Raw genomic sequence first — 19,007 nt, forward strand, 5'->3', positions numbered from 1 at the left:
AATTCATATCTCATTAAGTGTTTCCGCACGGATTCTTTTCTCACCTGCAACCCTGCAAATAACCATGTTCAGTTTGTTTCATGCCCAGTATGCCTTATGCTTCTAATTCCTCAATCCAAGAAAATGGACATGCTTTTCCAAAAACTAATCGATACGGAGACATTCCCAATGGTGGTTTTGAATCTGTCCAGATATGCCCACAATGCATCATCTAGCTTTCTTGCCCCAAATCGCGTTTCCGAGAATTACTTACTGTTTCTCTAAGATTTGCTTCACCTCTCTATTTGAACCTCTGTTTGGCCATTTTTTTTTGAGGATGATACAGCCAATGCTCTTTTGTGTCTGACTCCATATAGCTTAGATAGCAGTAGTCGATTCAAATCTGTTTGTTGCAAAAATGAGTCCCTTCATCACTGATGTGTTCTTTCGTAGAAAAATTAAGTACCACCTTGCCCATCATTTGTAGGCGTTGCAATTGCCCTCGATCCACTTTTGTATACATAAACTCACTACTAAGAGAATGTATTTGTTGTTATTGGATGATGGAAAAGGTCCCATGAAATCGATGCCAGGAGACCTGCCCCAAACATCTCAAATAAATTCAACTTTCTAGGATATTCTTGCAGTGGCAATTTCATTTCGTCGAGATATATTCCAGTAGTTGACATCTATTCACAAGCATAACAAAAAGCATGAGCATCTTTAAACATAGTGGGCCATAAAAACCTGACTGCAAAACTTTGGCTGCAGTGCGATGTGTTCCAAAGTGCCCCCCATATTCAAGTGTGTGGCAATGCTTCAATATATTTCATTTCCTCTTCTGGAACACACCTCCTGATGACTTGTGATCTGCACAATGCTGATAGAGTATCGGCTCCTCCAGAAGATAGCTTATGTGTTCTTTTGACTTCAGAAAAATTTCTTCGTTTATGATGCCTGGAAGAGCTAAGAAAAATCTGGCTAGTATTAGATTCTTACCTGCAAGAAAGTTGACATAATTTGCATACCAAGGAAAGAATTTGTTAGTGGAAATTGGTAAGAGTCTTTCATCAGGAAAACATTCATTTATAACGTGAATTTAGGCTCCAGCTGCTGTGTTAATTCCAGCCTTTGAAAGATGATCTGCCGCACCAACATTTCTCAATCCCCGTTTTTATCTTTAATTTCTACATCAATTCTTGCCAGTAATAGGAGATCCAACGGATGAGTCTAGGCTTGGCATCTTTTTCTTAGACACTAGGTGTCTAATTGCAGCATGATCAGTATAGTGTTGGCACCAGTACTTTGGTTTCCCATCAGGTAAGCCGAAACTTATCAAATGCATAGACCACAGCAAGCAACTCTTCTTGGTTGTGGGCATAATTGAGTTGGGCATCGTTGAGTGTTCTGCTGGGCATTATATGGGTGTGAAACACATTATTTTTCGTTGCCCCAGGTACTGCTCCAACTGCATAATCACTTGCATAACACATAAGCTCAAATGGTTTCTCCCAATTCGGTGCAATTACAATAGGAGCTGTCACTAACTTCTTTTTCAACAGCATAAAGGTTGTCTTGCATTCCTCATCAAACTGAAACTTTGTGTCTTTTAGCAGCAGACTGCATAGCAATTTAGATATTTTAGAGAAGTCTTTGATGAACCTCCTATAAAATCCGCATGACCAAGGAAACTTCTAACCCCTTTTACTGTAGTTGCAGTAGAAGCTTGTCTATTGCCTCAATTTTAGCTATGTTCTACCTCTATTCGCTTTTTTCTGAAATCCGGTGCCCCAATACTATACCTTCCGCCATGAAGTGACATTTTTTCCCAGTTCAATATCAAGTTTGTCTTTTCCAACGCTCCAAAACCAACGCCAACTTTGCAAGGCAGTCATTCAAAAGAAGTTCCAAATACAGAAAAGTCATCCATGAATAACGATCTCAATGATTTGCTCCACCATATATCTGAAAAAAATAGCCATCATGGCACCTCTCTGAAAGGTAGCTGGTGCATTACACAACCCAAAAGGCATTCTTCTGAAAGGCAAAAGTACCATAAGGGCAAGTGAAAGTGGTCTTCTCTGGGTCTCAGGTGCGATGGCTATTTGGTTGTATCCTAAATAGCCATCTAGGAAAACAGTAGTATTCATGCCCAGCTAACCTGTCAGCATCTGATCAATGAATGGTAGGGGGAAGTGATCTTTGCGAGTTGTCCTTTGTTGAGCTTTCGATAATCCATGCAAATCCTTCCATCAGTTTACCGGTCTAGTAGGTATCAAGTTGTTGTTTGCATGCCTTTACCACTATATCATTCCTCCTTTCTTTGGCAGCAAACTTGAACTGGGCTCACCCATGAGCTAGTCAGAGATTGGATAAATAACACCAACATCTAACCATTTCAGAACTTCTTTTCGGACTACTTCTTTCATGGTCGGGTTAAGCCTTCTCTGATGTTCTACTGTTGGCTTGACTTCATCCTCCAACAGAATTTTATGCATGCAAATAGAGGGACTGATGCCTTTGATATCTGCCAATACCCACCCGAGAGCTGCCTTATGTTTTCTCAACACCCTTAACAATTTTTCTTCCTCTGTTTTGGTCAGCTTTGCAGAGATTATCACAGGATAGGTGGAAGCTTCTCCAAGATATGCATACCGAAGGTGTTCTGGCAGAGGTTGCAATTCCATAACTGGTGCTTGTTCACTAGTTGATTTTATTTTTGGTGTTGGTTGTCCCAAATCTTCAAAGTATCTTTTGCGGTTAGGTTCAAAAAGAGTCCATCCAACATGAATATTTCTGCTATTTCAAGCATCCTCTTCCAGTACATTATTTAACTCAAACATGCTTCCAACGGTGTTCGGTTGGAAGCTTGACTTTGTCATTAATTAAGGAGTCCACCACTTGAATGCTGAAGCAACTCTCCCCCATATCTGGTTGTTTGATTGGCTTTGAACACATTGAAAATCATCACCTCCTCTTCATTCACCCTTAAAACCGCAGCTCCCCTTTCTTCACATCAATTAACGCACCTCCAGTGGCCAAGAATGGTCGGCCAAGGCAAGATAGGAATCTCATTATCCTCCTCAATTTATTCCCAGTCATATGATGAAAAACGTCTGCTCTGGAAAGATATGAACATGCACCACTTTCACCAGTACAATCTTCAATTATTCCCCTTGGATGCTTCAATTGACCTGTCAAGCTAGCTGCAGTGTTACTGTGGTTAATACTCTGCACCTAAATCACATAAAAGTGCTTTTTTCAAATATAGAATTCCAATGGAACATGGGTATAGTAAGAAATCTCCCTGGATCTTCTCTTAAGTTTATGGAGGCAGTTTCTTCTGCCAAAATAGGCACTGCATTCCTCAGTAAAAGGAGCAACAGGTCTCATATTCCTAAGCTTTCTTTTGTTTTGAGAGGATTTCCTTCAGAAATTTCACATAGCTTGGCATTTGTTCAAGAGCATCTGCAAAAAGGAATGTTAATCTGCAATGTTTTTAAACACATCAAGAAAATTTAGAAATTGCCGATTAGTCAAGTTTATTCTTCTCTGAGACGTTGTGAAATGGAATTCTCTTGCATTATATTTTCTTGCATTAGTTCTGGCAGAGGATCAGATTTTTTCATATTCTGAAATTGGTTTCGAACCATTTGCTCCTCTTCTTCTCTTCCTTGCACTCTTGTTTCCAGCAGTCTGCTCCACTTCTTTTCCACTTCTTAAGTTATGGCCTTGCATTGCTCCTTAGGATAATTTCAGTTGTGCTTGGTAGATTTCCTTGTTGTCTACCCGTGAGCATGTTGGCTAACTGGACCAACCCTGAACCTCTAAATTTCGAATTGAGGCTGCTTGGTTTCTGCAGATTGGTATTTGTTTCAGTCATAGAATCCTGCTGGTGTTTGTTTGGCTAATTGTGTCATAGCTTCTTCAAGTTTGAATTTCTCTTTCATGGTTCACTTGAAGATGGCATGGCTGGATTCTTCATAATAGTTTTGATTGTGTCCACAGAGAAACATTAGATGATTCTCCAACTCGGGATTTATATGTTTGCACTGTAGGGGTTGTTTTACTGAACGGCTATGTAGTTTAAGAACACAAAATGAGCATGCTCTGCCTGAGAGAATGGTTTCCCCAACCTGACATTCTTCTGGATTATAACACTGTGTGATATTCCATGGCAAAAAATCACACGTTGTATGGATGGCATTTAGCTGAATAGTGAGTGGTTTTTTTAGTTGCTGAGTTATCGGGGCTAATGGACTCCAGAGCTGTAAATAAGCTTTGACTTGTCGTAGATGGTTTGCAATTCAACAGTTCCGAGATTGCACCGCAGCACATAGTCTTCTCTTCTTGTAATGCGTTATTCAAATATTGGCCATTGGTAATTGAATTCATCCGCCATTTTCTTCAATAAGTTATAAGCATCATCCTTTGATTCCTTACTTCATAACGCTCCTCCTGAAGCTGCATCAATTAGTGTTCTTTGTGTGAGGCATGTCAATCCATTGTAAAATTCTGCACCTACATCCACTAGTCGGGTAGTCCATGGTGGAGTGCATTCGCCTGATCAATCCTTGTATCTCTCCCATGTCTCTCATACAATGGTTTCACTCTCATAGTTGGGCGAAGTTAGCTATCTCAATGCGCATGTTTTGATGTCTTGGCTGGTGGAAAAAATTTAGCAAGTAACTTTCTCTCTGATGCTTTAAATCTTCCCAGTTGATAACTGAAATCTGCAGGCATGGAGTTTAATAACAGTTCTTCGCTCTATCTCGCAGAGAAATGGAAACAGTCTGAGGCGAATGGCATCAATCCAGTAACGCCATTATGCCTTAAATGTGTCGCAAATTTCCAAAAAAACTATGCAATATTGGGGCGTTTAGATCAATCACTTGGCAACCCACCATAAAAAACTGACTGAGGTCTGAATTCATTTCTGCAGTATTGGTGCAGTTTTGATCTCAAAATTATTGGCCTCAATTCCTTTGGTTATCCTGATAACAGAACAGATTCCTGTCACCTGTGGGAGAAGCAAAATCTCTCATACCCGTGTATCTTGCTCAGGAATTTTCATTGTCTGTCATGATGCCTGAATTGTTTTGAGTCTCTTAACGCGTTTTCTTTTCATTAATCCCCTTGCAAGTTCTCTCAATCTCAGGATTATAAGGTAGCAACGGCTGGTTTTGGTTGCTTTCTCATGCACTAGACACAATAAACCTAAAGAGCTGAAGAACAAAAAACAATCAAAATTAGATCAAAAAATTTAATTTAATATTGAGATTATTAATTTAGTTAATTTTATCTAAAATCAACCTGGCATACGGCGCGCAAAAACTTGTTGGTTATCTATTTGCAAGTGCACAAATCGTAACAAGTAATAAAGTGTGATGAGTATGAGTATCGTCCCACGAGGATTTGTAAAAATTATTACTAACATTACCAAAGTCTTTTCTAAATTATGATCTATATTGAGGAATCAAATAAGATAGTTTAATGAAACAAAAATTAATGATTAAATAACAAACAACCAATTGATTAAATATATAATGAATTCAATTTGAACTGGTTCTAGGATTTCTGACTTACCGTAACTATGCTCTACATGAAACTTTCTCGATCAAATTAATTAATCCTAATGTTGATAATCAGGTTTTCCTTATGTAAATATTAATCTCTCTCGAGCATCAATAAATTATTTCAACAAAACAAATTTCATATACTCTAACAAAATTTCTGAACTTGTTCAAATTTATTAAGTACTGTAAAACCTGTAACGATTCACAAAAGTTCTTAGGATATCTCTATCCTATAGATTTCTTACGATATTTCAAACAATAGCTAAAACAATTATCACTTCTCAGTTTCAAATTGAGAATTCTAAATCTATGCAGATGTTGGCCAAACACACGCAGCATTACACATAAATGAAATACTCAACATCTTAATGTAATAATTCAATCGAAGAAATTGTTCACATAATCATAGTAAGGTTACATCAAAAAATCCAGAATAAAAAAGTCTACTCCATAGTTAAATTAAAGAGAACAAACTTTATACGATGAACATCACTCAAAAGAGAACTTTCCGTCGAAAAGATAGGTGTGCCTCCCCGGTTTTCAATAGTTAGTTTTGCCTCTGCCCCGATCTTTTGTTCCCTTTGGTTGCCACCAAGCCTCCTCTCTTTTTTACTTTTCTATGTTGTAGGGTTTCTGTTCCATCCTCTCCTCCTTTTTTCTTCTGTTTATATTGTGGCTTTTCTACCCCTGCAGTAATGAGGAAAGTTTCCTTTTCTGCATTAAATTTCTTCCTACTCAGACATTGCGGGCCCGATTTGAGGTCTGGAGAAATTTTAGAGAATCAAATTTTCTTTCCAACGAAACTGATCTTGCAATTTTTGGACATCTGAGCGTTGAGATAAGGTCCATAAACCGAAACAGTCTTTGCAGTGCAGGAATTTCGGGCTGTTCAATCCTTGTTTTTTCAACTCCTTTTTGGGCTTCGAAACAACAAAACTGAGTTATATGCCCTTCATATGTTTTGTAGACCTTCATCTCAGCTATTTGAAAATGGTTACAATATCTGGAACTAAATTGTATAGCTTCTTTGCAGCACATGATGAATCACTATTTAGTTTCACTGCCCGGCTCTGCCTATTCAATAACCTAAGATCTGAAAACACATTAATTTCCCACGAGGTCAATAGATCAAAAAGAGATTCAAAATTATAATTTTCTTGTGCAACATATCCAAAATATTTAAAAATCAATCATGAATAGCAGAAAATATACATGCTAAAAATTCCCTTATCAACCAACATAAAGTATAACTTTGTCATGGTCACTTTCAACACCCTCTCTTTGCTACCAATCTCCAGGTTATTCACTCCACCCCTACTAGCAACATGTTTAGGCAAAGGGTTTGAATTCTTATTGGGCGAATCCTCGAAAGTGATCCATCCAACTTTGATCAGTTGCAACACCCTTCTTTTAAAAGCAAAGCAAGCCTCAATGCTATGACCCGCATGACCAGCATGGTATTCACAAATCACTTCGGGGTTGTACCATGTAAGGAATGGTGGTTGCATAGGTGGTACGGGTAGGGGAGCTATCTGCCCAATACTCAACAGCTTGGCATACAATTCTTTTAAGGTTATTGGTAAAGGTGGTAATTGCTTCCGATGGTTGGTTATCCTTTCTTTGGTAATTGCTTTGTTATTTGCTGGGAATTTTATTTGATTGGGTTGGTTTGAATGGGGTTTGGGCAAAATTAATGCTAGTGACTTGGGGTTTAGTATTTGGCAGTAGTTTTTGTTGCTTCTCCTTCTCATCAGGTTATTCACACCTCACTTTCTTTTCTTCTTTCCAATGAAACCTCTCTTCTCTATAGGTTCTGCACGAATTCTCCACACTTCTTTTTCCTTGTTCAATCCTCTCAGCAATTCCGATCAAACATCATAGAAATTTTACTGAGTGCTACCCATAAGGTGTTCATAGTATGAAGCCCTAAAATATTGGCAAAACAGTGTCACCTTTCTGTCTCTATTAGTGGAGGTTTGTACATTGATAGGCTTGGTCACGCCAACCTTTGAGCAAATAAACCCTCGCGAACTCTTGGGTTCCTTTCTCCATGGTAATCAGACTGGTCCTATCAGGAGCAATCTCAAGATTAAACTTGTATTGCTTTAAGAAAGCATCTGCCAAGTCCGTCCACTTTCTTGATCCTAATGTTGTCTAACCTCATGTACCAACTGAGGCCGATCCGGTCAGGCTATCCTGGAAGAAGTAAATTAACATTTTATCGTCGTGGATATTCTGCCATTTTTTATAGTGCAGGAGCTGGAGATGGGTCTTTTGACATTCCATCCCAGTATACTCTTAACAAAACTCTGCCACTCCTGAAAATCTTCTTTGGAATACAATGTTAGGAACTAAACATACTTCAGCGCCCTAATTGGGTCAAATAAATCATTTCCTTCAATGTATGCCCCTTAGCCTTTCTTGCTAGTGCAGTCCAATCTTATCATCCCCTTCATTGATTAGAGAATTTGAAAGTCAGGTGGATCTTCGTTGTTAAAATCCATTGTAATAGGATTTGGATGGGCCGAGCAGGATTAGGACTTGTGCAGTTGGTGTAATTTGCCCCTATTTTATAGGTGCGACATGAACTTCAACTGCTGCTGGTGCTTCATTAGGTTTGAGTAGACGTTCCCTCTCCATCGGTCTGGCTCTTAAATATTTGCTCTAACATATGGATAGGCTTAGCACTGCGCATTCATTCTGAACTTCCTTTCAAGTGCTTTAGTACTGAAGCTTTCTGTTGACTTTTCTTTCGTTTTCCAATTATTGTTCTTTGTCGAGTGTTGTGGATTCTAGAAGGGGACCTATGTTTCTTAATCTGCAGATGCGTGCATGTGATAAATTAAAATGTGTGATGAAAAAATGCAATGCACACGGTAATGTGTATATATATTTTTTTATCGAGCTGATTCATGACTTTTGTAATGCTTTAGGCAAGATTTCTGAGTTGACCCGATACCAAAAACGAGGGGTTCCAAATTTTTTTATCATAGTGCTTACCAAACTCATTAAGAAAGGAAATCGTCATGGACTTTCTTAACAAAATTTCTCCATACAAAACAATAATGGAAAAGAGAGTCTTATACATTGCTACCTTAAAAGGCATTCCCCTATTAGCTAAAATCCCTAATAAAACAGGCCATGACCCCTGTATTCTTCGATACTCTTGAAGTAAAGCGTCATTTCCAACTCGGTGCTGTTGCTTGCAAACCTTTCCACAAACGAGCTACGTGCTCAACCTGTTTTGACATATGTCTTATCTAAATCATGGAATACGTTGTTATCTGCGATATCGTTTCATTGCTGCTCCAAGGCTTCATTACTTCTTTCCAACACACCCAGACCATGTCTTCTGACCGTGTTAGCTTATCTCTTATCCTCTGCAGCTCTTCCTTTTCAATATCCAGCTCACTAATTTTGGAATTGATTTGAACTGCAAAAGTTGTCCATGTAGTCTTTCATTCTTGACGCTCTTGCTTAGCTTTGCCCATCTCCTCTTCCATCTCGAAGTAGTGGCTTCTCAACTCCCTTAACTCTTCTTCTCGTACCTCGACCTCCAATTGTAAAGCCACCATCCTTCTTTTCGAAGACTCAGCTCTCTTCTGGTAATCCCTCATGTCAGACTCAGCGGCCCTTCTCGCACTTCTCTCTTCCCTCCAGTTGCACACCATGTATTGAGCTCTGAGAACACCGTTCCTTTCTTCTTCTTATGTCGAGCTTGGCTAGACGATTCTTCTCCTTTTCAACTTCTACTTTCTTTAAAAGAAAGTTCCTACCCTTCTTCAAAGAATCCATCATCTCCTTATCAACATTCACGCCTTTTGTTGATCTCTTAACCTTTGCCAACTCTTTTTCTGCTATCCCATTCTTCTTGACCAACTCATCATAATCAGCTATTCGATTCCTTAACTCAGCTTGGACCCCCGTTGTTATCTCTTCAGCTACCTCGGACTTTTTCTGCCATTCCTTTAGAGACATTAACTGCTTCTCTTGTTTCTCTAACCGCTGATTCAAGAAAACCCTCATCGTATTTTCTTCCTCTAGCTGGTTCTCTAATAGTTGTTCTGCCCCTTCCCTTTACTGAGATCTATTCTACACTGCTCTAGCTGCTTTCTTAGATCTTCCTCATCATCCACTCTTTTCCTTTTCTGTGGTTCTATCATTGCTTCCGACTATTCTTGTGTAGAGAGACCCTTCACTTCATAAAAATCTTCATTCCTCCAAACTGTATAATTATGGCTGAATGAGGTTTCAAAACTGCTTCCTTCTTCTCTTTTCACCTTCAAGGGTCTTTTCCAACCTCCTGTCGGGATAAGCTCCATTTTCTTCGCTGAATGGTTGGTGCTTGAATAACCCGATGAAATCAGCTAAACCCAAGGTTCTTGGTGTATATTGCATTCCGCCTAACTGCCTTGTTACAAGGGCGGGCGCATAGCTGATGTAACCGGTTACACCAATCAAAGGAACCCCATATCTTGTTTCCACACAGCTCATTATGCAAAATAGCGTTGTTCATCCACGGTGCTTTCCACTTAAAGTTGCTCCTTGGCAATGCTGCATACTTATCTCTCCATGTCTTCTCATCCCAATTCTTCCAAGTCTCATCTATGGTAATCTTTAACGGTCGCAAGTCAAACCACCAAAAGTTGTTGAAAATGTCTCTTGGTGTTTCGATATGACTGATTATCCATAAGTACAACATAGGGATGCAGCATCTCATAGCTCCCTTTCCATGCGTTCGGCAGTGATTGAGAGATAACATGGTTTCTCCCAAGATGGCTGAGGAAGGATTGATCCGGTCATGCTCATATTCGACGAAGACACTTGCTGCTTCTAAACTGATGACCCCAGTTTCAGAAGGGAACAATACTAGTCCAAAGATGGCGAAGGCCACCAACCTATATCGTTCGTCTCCCAACTTACCTTCTTCGGCATTTTTCTTCATTCGGGCTTCAATGACCTTCCATTTAAAACCCCCTTCGGCGACTCTACATTGGCTGATCTTTCCTAAGCCTAATAAACTGACTACCTCCGAAGCTGTGTCTTCAAATCTGTGTCGGTGGTAGCTAGATTCTACGGCTGTCATTTGAAAAATCCAGAATTCTCTCATATTCTTCCAAGGTTGGCGTCATATCGATGTTTCCAAAGGTAAAACACCGATAACTGGGATCCCAAAAACTCAGAAGGGCTTTGATCGCCGCTGCTTGTACAGGCAATCTCATTATTTGTGCAATTCTCCCATATCGCCTTTCAAACAGAGTCTTGTCGACATATTCCATGATAGACAATAACTTCCCTAAGTCGTTTACCATGTGATTTACCTTGGTAATGCATGGTAACCCACTAGCATCAATTCTTGGGCATTTTCCTTCGGCTATCTGAGCCAACTCCGACTCTTGCCCAAATTCTTGGAAAGAGAGGTACTCAGTCATGATTTCAGCTCAAAACCTGGCGTTGATGAATTTAACATTATTAATCGTGATGCAAATGAAAGTAAGATACATGACCTAAGGACAAGCTCTATTTATTAAGTGAGAGTGGGTAGTTTTTCTATCTGTTCTTGAAGGGTCTCATATCTGCCCAGTGACGTTCCTTGTAAAGACAATATGGGGGCGTTGCAAGGAATAGTTAAGACACGTATGCCTACCATTACCAAGCAGGCACTCAAATATGAGTTGGGTGTTTCACGCATTTAAACCCTGACCAATAGTCCTAGGGTAAATCGCTAATTCCCCACTTAACTTAAAGCTTGTGTGTGCTCTTTAAAATAAAAGCAAGTGATGCATGAGACAATTTTATACAATGCATGAATAATACGCGTAAAATAAAACAACAAATACGCAAATAAAAGGAAATGCATATTAACAATAAACACACGAAAACACAAACAAATCAGACAAAAACAAAGCTTAGTCTACAAGGTCCCCAATGGAGTCGCCATTCTGTCGCACCCTAAAAAATCCCATTGCGGGTTCGACTGGCGATTTTTTTTTGTTTTACTGATTTGGTTCTTTGGAGTTGCCACCTAGTATTTTGGTCACTAGGAACCATAACTGGTCTCAGAGATCGGGTACGGGAACTGGTTGCGTAAAGGGAAGGTATTAGCACCCCAAATACACCCTACCTAAGGTAAGCTGCATTGTTTTATTGTCTGATAAAAACTAAAGTGTTATTGTTCTTCTAGTTGTTGGTCTGCCTATGGTTCAAGAAAAGTCCTCCTCGGTAAGGAGGTCTTTATCTTATCGGGTAAAATCTTAACCGTTCTAACGTCTATACCAAAATTTTGGAAAATATTATTTTTTATGCTTTGACGACAATCAGGTATTCTTACGGTATAAAAATACAAACCAATATTAATCCACCCTAATAAAAATATGTAGGAAAAATCAACAACATTTTTTAGAATTTTTTGAAGCAAAAAAAACATTTTTTTATTTTGAAAATCTTTGATGTTTTGACAAAAAACGGGTATTTTAATACTGGGTTTGTATCCTTACGGTATAAAAATACAACCCAATATTAATCCACCTTAAATGAAAAATGCAGGAAAAATCAACAATATTTTTCAAAGATTTTTCAAAATATTTTTTCTTATTTTTATACATATAATATGCACACATATATATTATAATATATAATATATTGAGTGGGCTGGGCCGGCACAACTAACTGGGCCGGCACAACTAACTGGGTCGGACTCAGCCTAGAAGAAAACGGGTTGGGCCAGAACCATTTTGGCCCATTGCAAATATTTCTGAGCCAGAAACCGTCTGGCCCAGAGCAGAAGAAAATTAATAACGTTGGGCCAGCATCAGCCTTGCCCAGCGATGAAGGCTGAACGGGGGGGATTATTTTTCCCCTCCCCACCTCCTACATGCAGAATGATTATGCATGCAAGAGGCAAGCCTCATGCAATTTGAAAAAAAACTCAGGGGGGAGGAAGCATACCTGGTGCGGCGGAGGCGGTGCTGCTGGTCGGACGTCCTCGCTGATGGCGCTGCGGTGGAGGTCGGTGGCTCCAAACGGCGGCGCTGCTGTTCCAAGTGGTTCGGTACGCTCTCTCCGCTTCCCCCCCTATTCTTTGATTTCAATTCCTTTTTCCTTTCATTTTCAGTTGGTTTTGATGTTCCTTTCTTCCTCTCTCCTTTTTTTGTACGCCTCTCTCTAACTTCTCTCCTTCGTTCCCTCTCTCTCTCTTCAGTTTTTTTCGGCAAAACTTCCTCTCAGTTCCTTTTTTCTCTTCTCTTTTTCAGGTCTCCCCCCCCTCTTTTATAGGGGCGCAAAGGGTGCGGGACTGCATGGGTTGAGCAGGTCAGCGTGGGGAGCGGGACAGCGTTGGTCGGCTGGTCGGCGAGCGTGGCTGATCAAGGCGTGACTCTCCTGGCTTCGCATCATCCGAGGTGTATGGGCTTCGGGTTTTTTCAGTGCACGCGAGGAGAGAGAGGCACCGGATGTTTAAACAAGATTTCTTCCCATGCTGCACGTTCGGGGGGGGAAGAAGAAAGGGGAACAATGCCGTTCAAAACGGCACCGTTCGGTCCCCTTTTTTTTTTATGTGTGAAACGGCGTCGTTTCGGAGAAAACGCGCCGTTTCATTTAAAAATGGCGCCGAATGCGCCAGATTTCAAATCAGCCCTCAATTATCTTTTGTTTATTTCAATTGCGTCCCTGCCAATTTCGATCCCTGCCCCCATAGTTGGCCGCTTTTTTCACTTTGGTCCTTGGCCTCTGATTTATGCAATTGAGCCCTCAATTGATCAATAAACTTCCAATTTCTTCAATTAGGCCCCTGAATCAATTCAATACAGCCCCCTCTATCTTTGCGCCTTTTCCAAATTGGTCCCTGGTTTCGGATTTTCACAATTAAGCCCCTAATTGACCCTTAAACTTCAATATTTATGCAATTAAGCCCCTGATTTGACCTAATAAATTCCTAAAAAATATATTTTGGCCCCAGAACGTAAATTTCTTCTAATTAAAGCCCAAATTGACTTAAAAATCAATTTTTCTTGCAATCAAATCCCCTATAAATTCAATTAAAAATCCAATTAAATCCATAAACATCCAATTTTGGGCTTTTCTCCTCAAAATTTAAATTTTCCTTCTAAATAGGGCCCTCATCCTTCAAGAATATGTTGTCAAAAATCCAATCTTTGTATTTTTATACTCCTTGACCAATTTTCTGACCATTTCCTGAGTGCTTCTGCCTTCCGTTATTTTTCTGAACTCCTTTGGCTATTTATTTTTATTTATTTTTGTGGGGACCTGAAAATGGGTTACAACATTTATAAATGAAAGATCTCATGCTATACAAAGAAAGAAGGAAAGATTACTAGAGATACAAAACTATTTTCCTGATAAGCTTTCAAAAAAAAAAAAAAAACAATTTCAAAAGCTTTTCCACTTTTGTTGTTGAATTTTAATTCTATCTTTTAATTTGATAATTTTCAATCAAAATTAATTTTTAAAATTTTTAATTTTGATGATTATTATATTTTATTTTTATAAAAAAAAATATCTATATTAATTTATTGTAAAAATTTAATATAATCAAATTAATTTTTAAATAAAATAAAATATATTCAAATTATAGAATCCTCTTAATTATATTTTCAAGACATATCCACTTTTTTTATTATTACAAGTAAACTTGTCTGGAAAGGATATATGTAGAAGCAAAAAAGAATTACCAATCAAATTTTACCATGTATTATTTTTTATTTTATTTTTATATAAAAAGATGAAATAAAATAGATAAAATAACATAAAAAATGAATCATTACATATATTTTGGTATTGACACATAAAATAATATATTTCATATATTCTTATTATAAATCCAAGATTTTATAAATAAAAATCAATTAATAAAATAATATCATATTACAGGGAAAAAAGAAAGAAAGTGAAAGTCCTGACAAATATTTATAAAATAAAAGATCTCATGCTTTCCATGATAAAGAAAGGAGGAAGACACAAAACTATTTCCAGCTTTTCGAGAAAAAAGAAAAAACCATTTCAAAAGCTTTCCAGCTTTTTTAATGTTACGTTGAAATCTAAAAAAAAAAAGCAAACCTCTACTTTGGGTATCTTGCAAGTTCTAGACCTCTCTTTGCAAAATGCCACCAACCCCTATTGCCACCTTTGAGGTTAGCATGGAAAGCACAATAATAATTTCTAAAAATAAGAGAAGCTATTTCTAAAAATAAGTGTGCATCATCGCTACTGTTGTGGGCATTGATAACTTCATCCTTTCCTTCCTCTTCATGCAACCATCGCACACCAATCGTCCTTGCTTGAATAGCTGCATCATGTGGAAGCAATGAAATACTCACGTCATCACCATTATCAAATGTAGGATCGTTGACCCTTAATTTTAAGTGGCTTAGCGATTGGTATTCAGTGCTTGACGACGCAGAGATAAAGGCTTGACGACGCAAGGATCGACCACTGGTATTGTTTCTGATTTCAAGATCAACGTAACTATAGCGACGGTACCCTGACGTCACGCTATACCTTGCAAACAGATTAAAGCCACATATCCGAGGCGCAGGAGGTAAGGATATTTTAAATGAAAAGTTATATCCAAACTCATTCTGAATTAGCCATTTATCTCTCTTTTCCTCCTCATAAAACCCCTAAACTCCTCATCTTCATCAAATAACATATTACGTAGAGTTTGCCAGGATCAAATATTATCTGCACCACCAAAACAATGTCTATAAAATGATCAAAAGAAAAGTATTCAAATGTAGATTTCAAAGACAATAAAATGGGCGAGGGAGGACCTGAAATCCGAGTGGCTGTATTTGAGCAGTAACAACCGTTTTTATTATTCTGAACATGTGAGAGTCAAGCTTTTGGATTAATTCTTGCTTTATCCAATCTTGGAACTCGACTAAGTGATCACAACCATATGCTCCAATCCAACAGTGTCGATTTGCAAGGCTTTGCAGTGAATAGCAAAAGGACACATCTAACGAATCCAAATGGGATGGAAGCTCTGGGAGTGCCTCGAGCATTTTGCAATTTCCTAAATATAGGCAATCGAGCATACCAAGATCCTTGATGCTTTCAGGAAGAAAACGAATTGAAGTTCCACTTAAATCAAGTTTCGTCAAGGAGCATGGCAGTGCAAACAAGGTAAATCTCAACATTTTCCTCGCTGAAAACCTAGAGGGAAAGAATAGCTTCAATGGAAAAGATGTAATGTAAGATGCACTTGCAACAATTCCATTACTTTGAAGCAACCTGCGCCCCTGATGATACTCTAACTCCATATTCAAGATGTCAAGATTTGAGCAACCATTTAAAACAAGCTCTTGAAGTGAATTCAATCTACTCATTTCTTCTGGAAGCTCCATAAGACTTGAACAATTTCTTAGATTTAAGATCAACAATCTTTGTAAATCACCAATAGAATTGTGAATTTGAACCAAACGCATGCAGTCTTCAAGTATTAGCTTTTCAAGGGCTAGGAGACCCGAGAAGTCAGGGGTTCTAATGAGATCACGAGAGTGACGGAGATCAAGAACTTTCAATTTTGGAAGAAACTGTGACAATACATGAATTAGCTGTATCAATTGAAAACAAGAGAGATAGCCTATATAAACTGTGACAATACATGAATTTAGTTTATGCATACCAGTTTGCCTTTCCAAGCATCAACTAGACAACTTCTGGATAGATCAAGAACAACAAGCTTCTCCAAGCATACGTGATTTGGTATGGATCTCGAAGACAATCCATGCCAACATAACCATATCAAATTCTTGGGAAAGTGCTCCAAACTTCCATGAAAATTAGTGTAGTTTAGTTGGAGAAATTTTACATCTGTCATCTTTCTAAAAGCATCAGCAGGAAACAAACTTTTTTGTAATTTTCCCCTATCAGAAAAATCAGAAAACCATTGTTGAAAGAAGTTAAGCCTGCGGCGCTTTCGGCTTACCATTGAATCAGTACAAACAACTTCTGCATAATTATCTTCCATTAATGCATGCATATCAATAGTAAGGCCACGCAATTTTTCAGCATCCTGCATAATAATATTAAGAGTACATGAGAAAGGAAAGTAAATGAAAGAATATGTCAAGGCACCACAAACCATTTAAGTAGACATCTAAAAAATTGAGCTACTTACAGTAGTTCCTTTCAAAACGGTAAAAGCATCCTCGTGACGCCATATTCTTTGACATTTGGGGGATTCTTGACGAGCAATTTCCCTTCCCATATCTCTTACTAGTTGATGCATCCACAACCTTTTATCATTGTTGATTTCAACAAGACATCTATCGATGAGATTGTGAATCCCAAATCTTGCACCTTTATCGAGCCCATCCAGTATCCTGACTGCATCATCCACATCCATTCCATTGAAGAAACATGCGATATCAAGGAATAAGTTCTTCAGAGAATCACCATCAAGAAAGTCGTAACTTATTCGAAGAACCTTTTGAACTTCAAAATTAGGAATCACTTCCAATTGTTGTAATGCGCTTTCCCATATTTCTCTTCCTTTTCCGGACAATGAGGAGCCAATAACTCGAAGAGCTAATGGAAGTCCATTACAGTGACGTACTATTCTCCAAGAGTCTTCTACAAAACCATCAACAGGGTCAGCTTGTCCAAAGGCATTCCAACTGAAAAGCTCAAAAGATTTTTCAATATCTAGCGGTTGGACTTTGCACGGGACCCACTCAGTATCATTAGCTGAAAACAGACCCTTATTTCTGGTTGTTATAATTATTTTACTTCCTTTACAAAGCCAATTTTGCATGCCAATGATTTTATTGAATTGGTCCCTTTTGTCCACATCATCTAGAACAATAAGAGTTCTTCTGCAACATAAGGCATCCTTAATCTTCAGAATTCCTTCATCTTCATCATTATATCTCCATCAACAGTCTTTTTTAGACGGAAAGAAATTGCCTCTGTAAGCAAACTATATGCTTTGATCTAAAATTTGACAGGAAGCTCTTTCCTTCAAATTTATAAAAGTTCTGGTTAAAAACACTCTTAGCTATGGTTGTCTTTCCAACTCCACCAATTCCATAGAGTAAAGCAATGGCAGCACCATGGGATCCATCTTGCAACCATGAGTTGATATATTGTACCAGAGCATCTCTTCCAATGAAATGAGGGAGTACATGAAACATTTTTTGATCCAAATTCTTTGAGACATCCTCCACAATAGATTGGACAAATTTTGCCTCGGAACTACATCAAAACGTAAAGTACAATGTATGATAATTGCTAGTCTCTCTATAAAGGATAAAAATAAACAGCATTGAGCTAAGAAATTAAAGCAGGTTGCGTGTCCATGATTGATAGTTAATTTGTAGGTGCGTTATCACCACCTATTAAAACCAAATCATGTTTGGAAAAAAAAAAAAACCAAACAAACAAAAAAAAGAAGAAAAAGAAGTTATAAGTATTTTATTTATTTTTTCTTATCAGTCTTCCTTTAAATACTTAACCGAAAGAAATTAAGAGTTCACGAACAGCATTCTAGTCTTATGCTATGTGTAGTTTCATAAGAGATACAACTTACCCATCTCCTAAAACCTCTCCAGCTAAATCTGCAACTTCCTTCAAAGCAATCCTCCACCCCTTCACCCGCTCTATCTCCTCCTTGAAGCGCTTTTCTTGTTCCACAAATGCTGCAGCGAAGCTCCCTGTTTGATTTCTGACTTCAGATGGATTCACATGATAGAATAACGGCAAAACTATGGAGCCGGCAGTCCTCTTATGTTCCATGATCTTCACAAGTTCATCGAGGCACCATCTCGACCGAGCATAGTCTTTGGAGAACACGATTATCGATATTTTCGATTCTTGTATTGCCTTCTGGAGCTCCAATTCTATATTCTCTCCTCTCCGAATCTCATCATCATCTCTAAATGTGTGAAACCCTGCTTGAACCAGAGCCCAGTAGAGGTGATCGGTAAAGTTCTTGCGGGTGTCTTCACCTCTAAAACTCAAGAACACTTGATATTTACAATTAGAAAACCGAGACGAGTAGGATTCTTGATATTTCCCAGCAGCCATTTCGAGTCTAGCAAAGATAAGACTTTTCAAAGATCTGAACAGAAAAAAAAAAAAAAAAAAGAGTTGCAGGATTGATGTCGAGAGTTCTAGATCAACACAGCACACCAATAAGCTGAAGTATTCATATAATATTATCTTACTTTTTCTGTAAAACAATTTTCAAGTTAATTCCCTGCAATCAACTCCGCCATGCCCTTTCATAAAAATATCTGTACATATGATAAATCTCTATGCTGATCCAACAAAATCGGTTGACGAGATCATCAATAATTAGTTTCTAACAGTGAATTAATCGAAGTGATTCTCAGTTACAGCAGAGTTACATTCCACAATATAACATAATCGAAGTGATTCGAACTGACTTTCTCAGTTACGTACCTGCAATCTTCACTTTCCCTTCGCTGA

At 38.3% G+C, this 19,007-nt stretch overlaps 2 protein-coding genes across 2 annotated transcripts; both read right to left on the reverse strand.

The window, feature by feature from the left end:
- Window positions 1-15,230: 15,230 nt before the first annotated feature.
- Window positions 15,231-17,334, reverse strand: LOC140954294 (disease resistance protein Roq1-like). Its single transcript, XM_073412800.1, has 3 exons — window positions 16,696-17,334; window positions 16,201-16,590; window positions 15,231-16,108 (listed from the first exon to the last, which is right to left on the reverse strand). Exons 1-3 carry the CDS (start codon window positions 17,329-17,331, stop codon window positions 15,314-15,316), a joined length of 1,821 nt encoding a protein of 606 aa, XP_073268901.1. The 5' UTR covers window positions 17,332-17,334; the 3' UTR covers window positions 15,231-15,313.
- An 83-nt stretch (window positions 17,335-17,417) lies between these two features.
- Window positions 17,418-18,602, reverse strand: LOC118061148 (toll/interleukin-1 receptor-like protein). The gene is made up of 3 exons (XM_073412638.1): window positions 18,106-18,602; window positions 17,594-17,771; window positions 17,418-17,510 (listed from the first exon to the last, which is right to left on the reverse strand). The coding sequence occupies exons 1-3, from the start codon at window positions 18,600-18,602 to the stop codon at window positions 17,418-17,420; spliced, it is 768 nt and encodes a 255-aa protein (XP_073268739.1).
- Between the last annotated feature and the right edge of the window lie 405 nt (window positions 18,603-19,007).

This window comes from Populus alba, chromosome 11, assembly GCF_005239225.2.
Source record: "Populus alba chromosome 11, ASM523922v2, whole genome shotgun sequence".
NCBI classification, from domain to species: Eukaryota; Viridiplantae; Streptophyta; class Magnoliopsida; order Malpighiales; family Salicaceae; genus Populus; species Populus alba.

What these genes read in the sequence shown, in the direction of transcription:
- LOC140954294 (XM_073412800.1), bottom strand. Translation starts at nt 17,331, where the DNA reads ATGCAAAATTGGCTTTGTAAAGGAAGTAAAATAATTATAACAACCAGA. An exon ending in CCGTTTTGAAAGGAACTACT is followed by an intron (nt 16,591 to 16,695) that starts GTAAGTAGCTCA and finishes ATTATTATGCAG; the next exon opens with GATGCTGAAAAATTGCGTGG. An exon ending in ATGCTTGGAAAGGCAAACTG is followed by an intron (nt 16,109 to 16,200) that starts GTATGCATAAAC and finishes GTATTGTCACAG; the next exon opens with TTTCTTCCAAAATTGAAAGT.
- LOC118061148 (XM_073412638.1), bottom strand. Translation starts at nt 18,602, where the DNA reads ATGGCTGCTGGGAAATATCAAGAATCCTACTCGTCTCGGTTTTCTAAT. An exon ending in GGAGAGGTTTTAGGAGATGG is followed by an intron (nt 17,772 to 18,105) that starts GTAAGTTGTATC and finishes GTTTTGATGTAG; the next exon opens with TTCCGAGGCAAAATTTGTCC. An exon ending in TACTCTATGGAATTGGTGGA is followed by an intron (nt 17,511 to 17,593) that starts GTTGGAAAGACA and finishes GTCAAATTTTAG; the next exon opens with ATCAAAGCATATAGTTTGCT.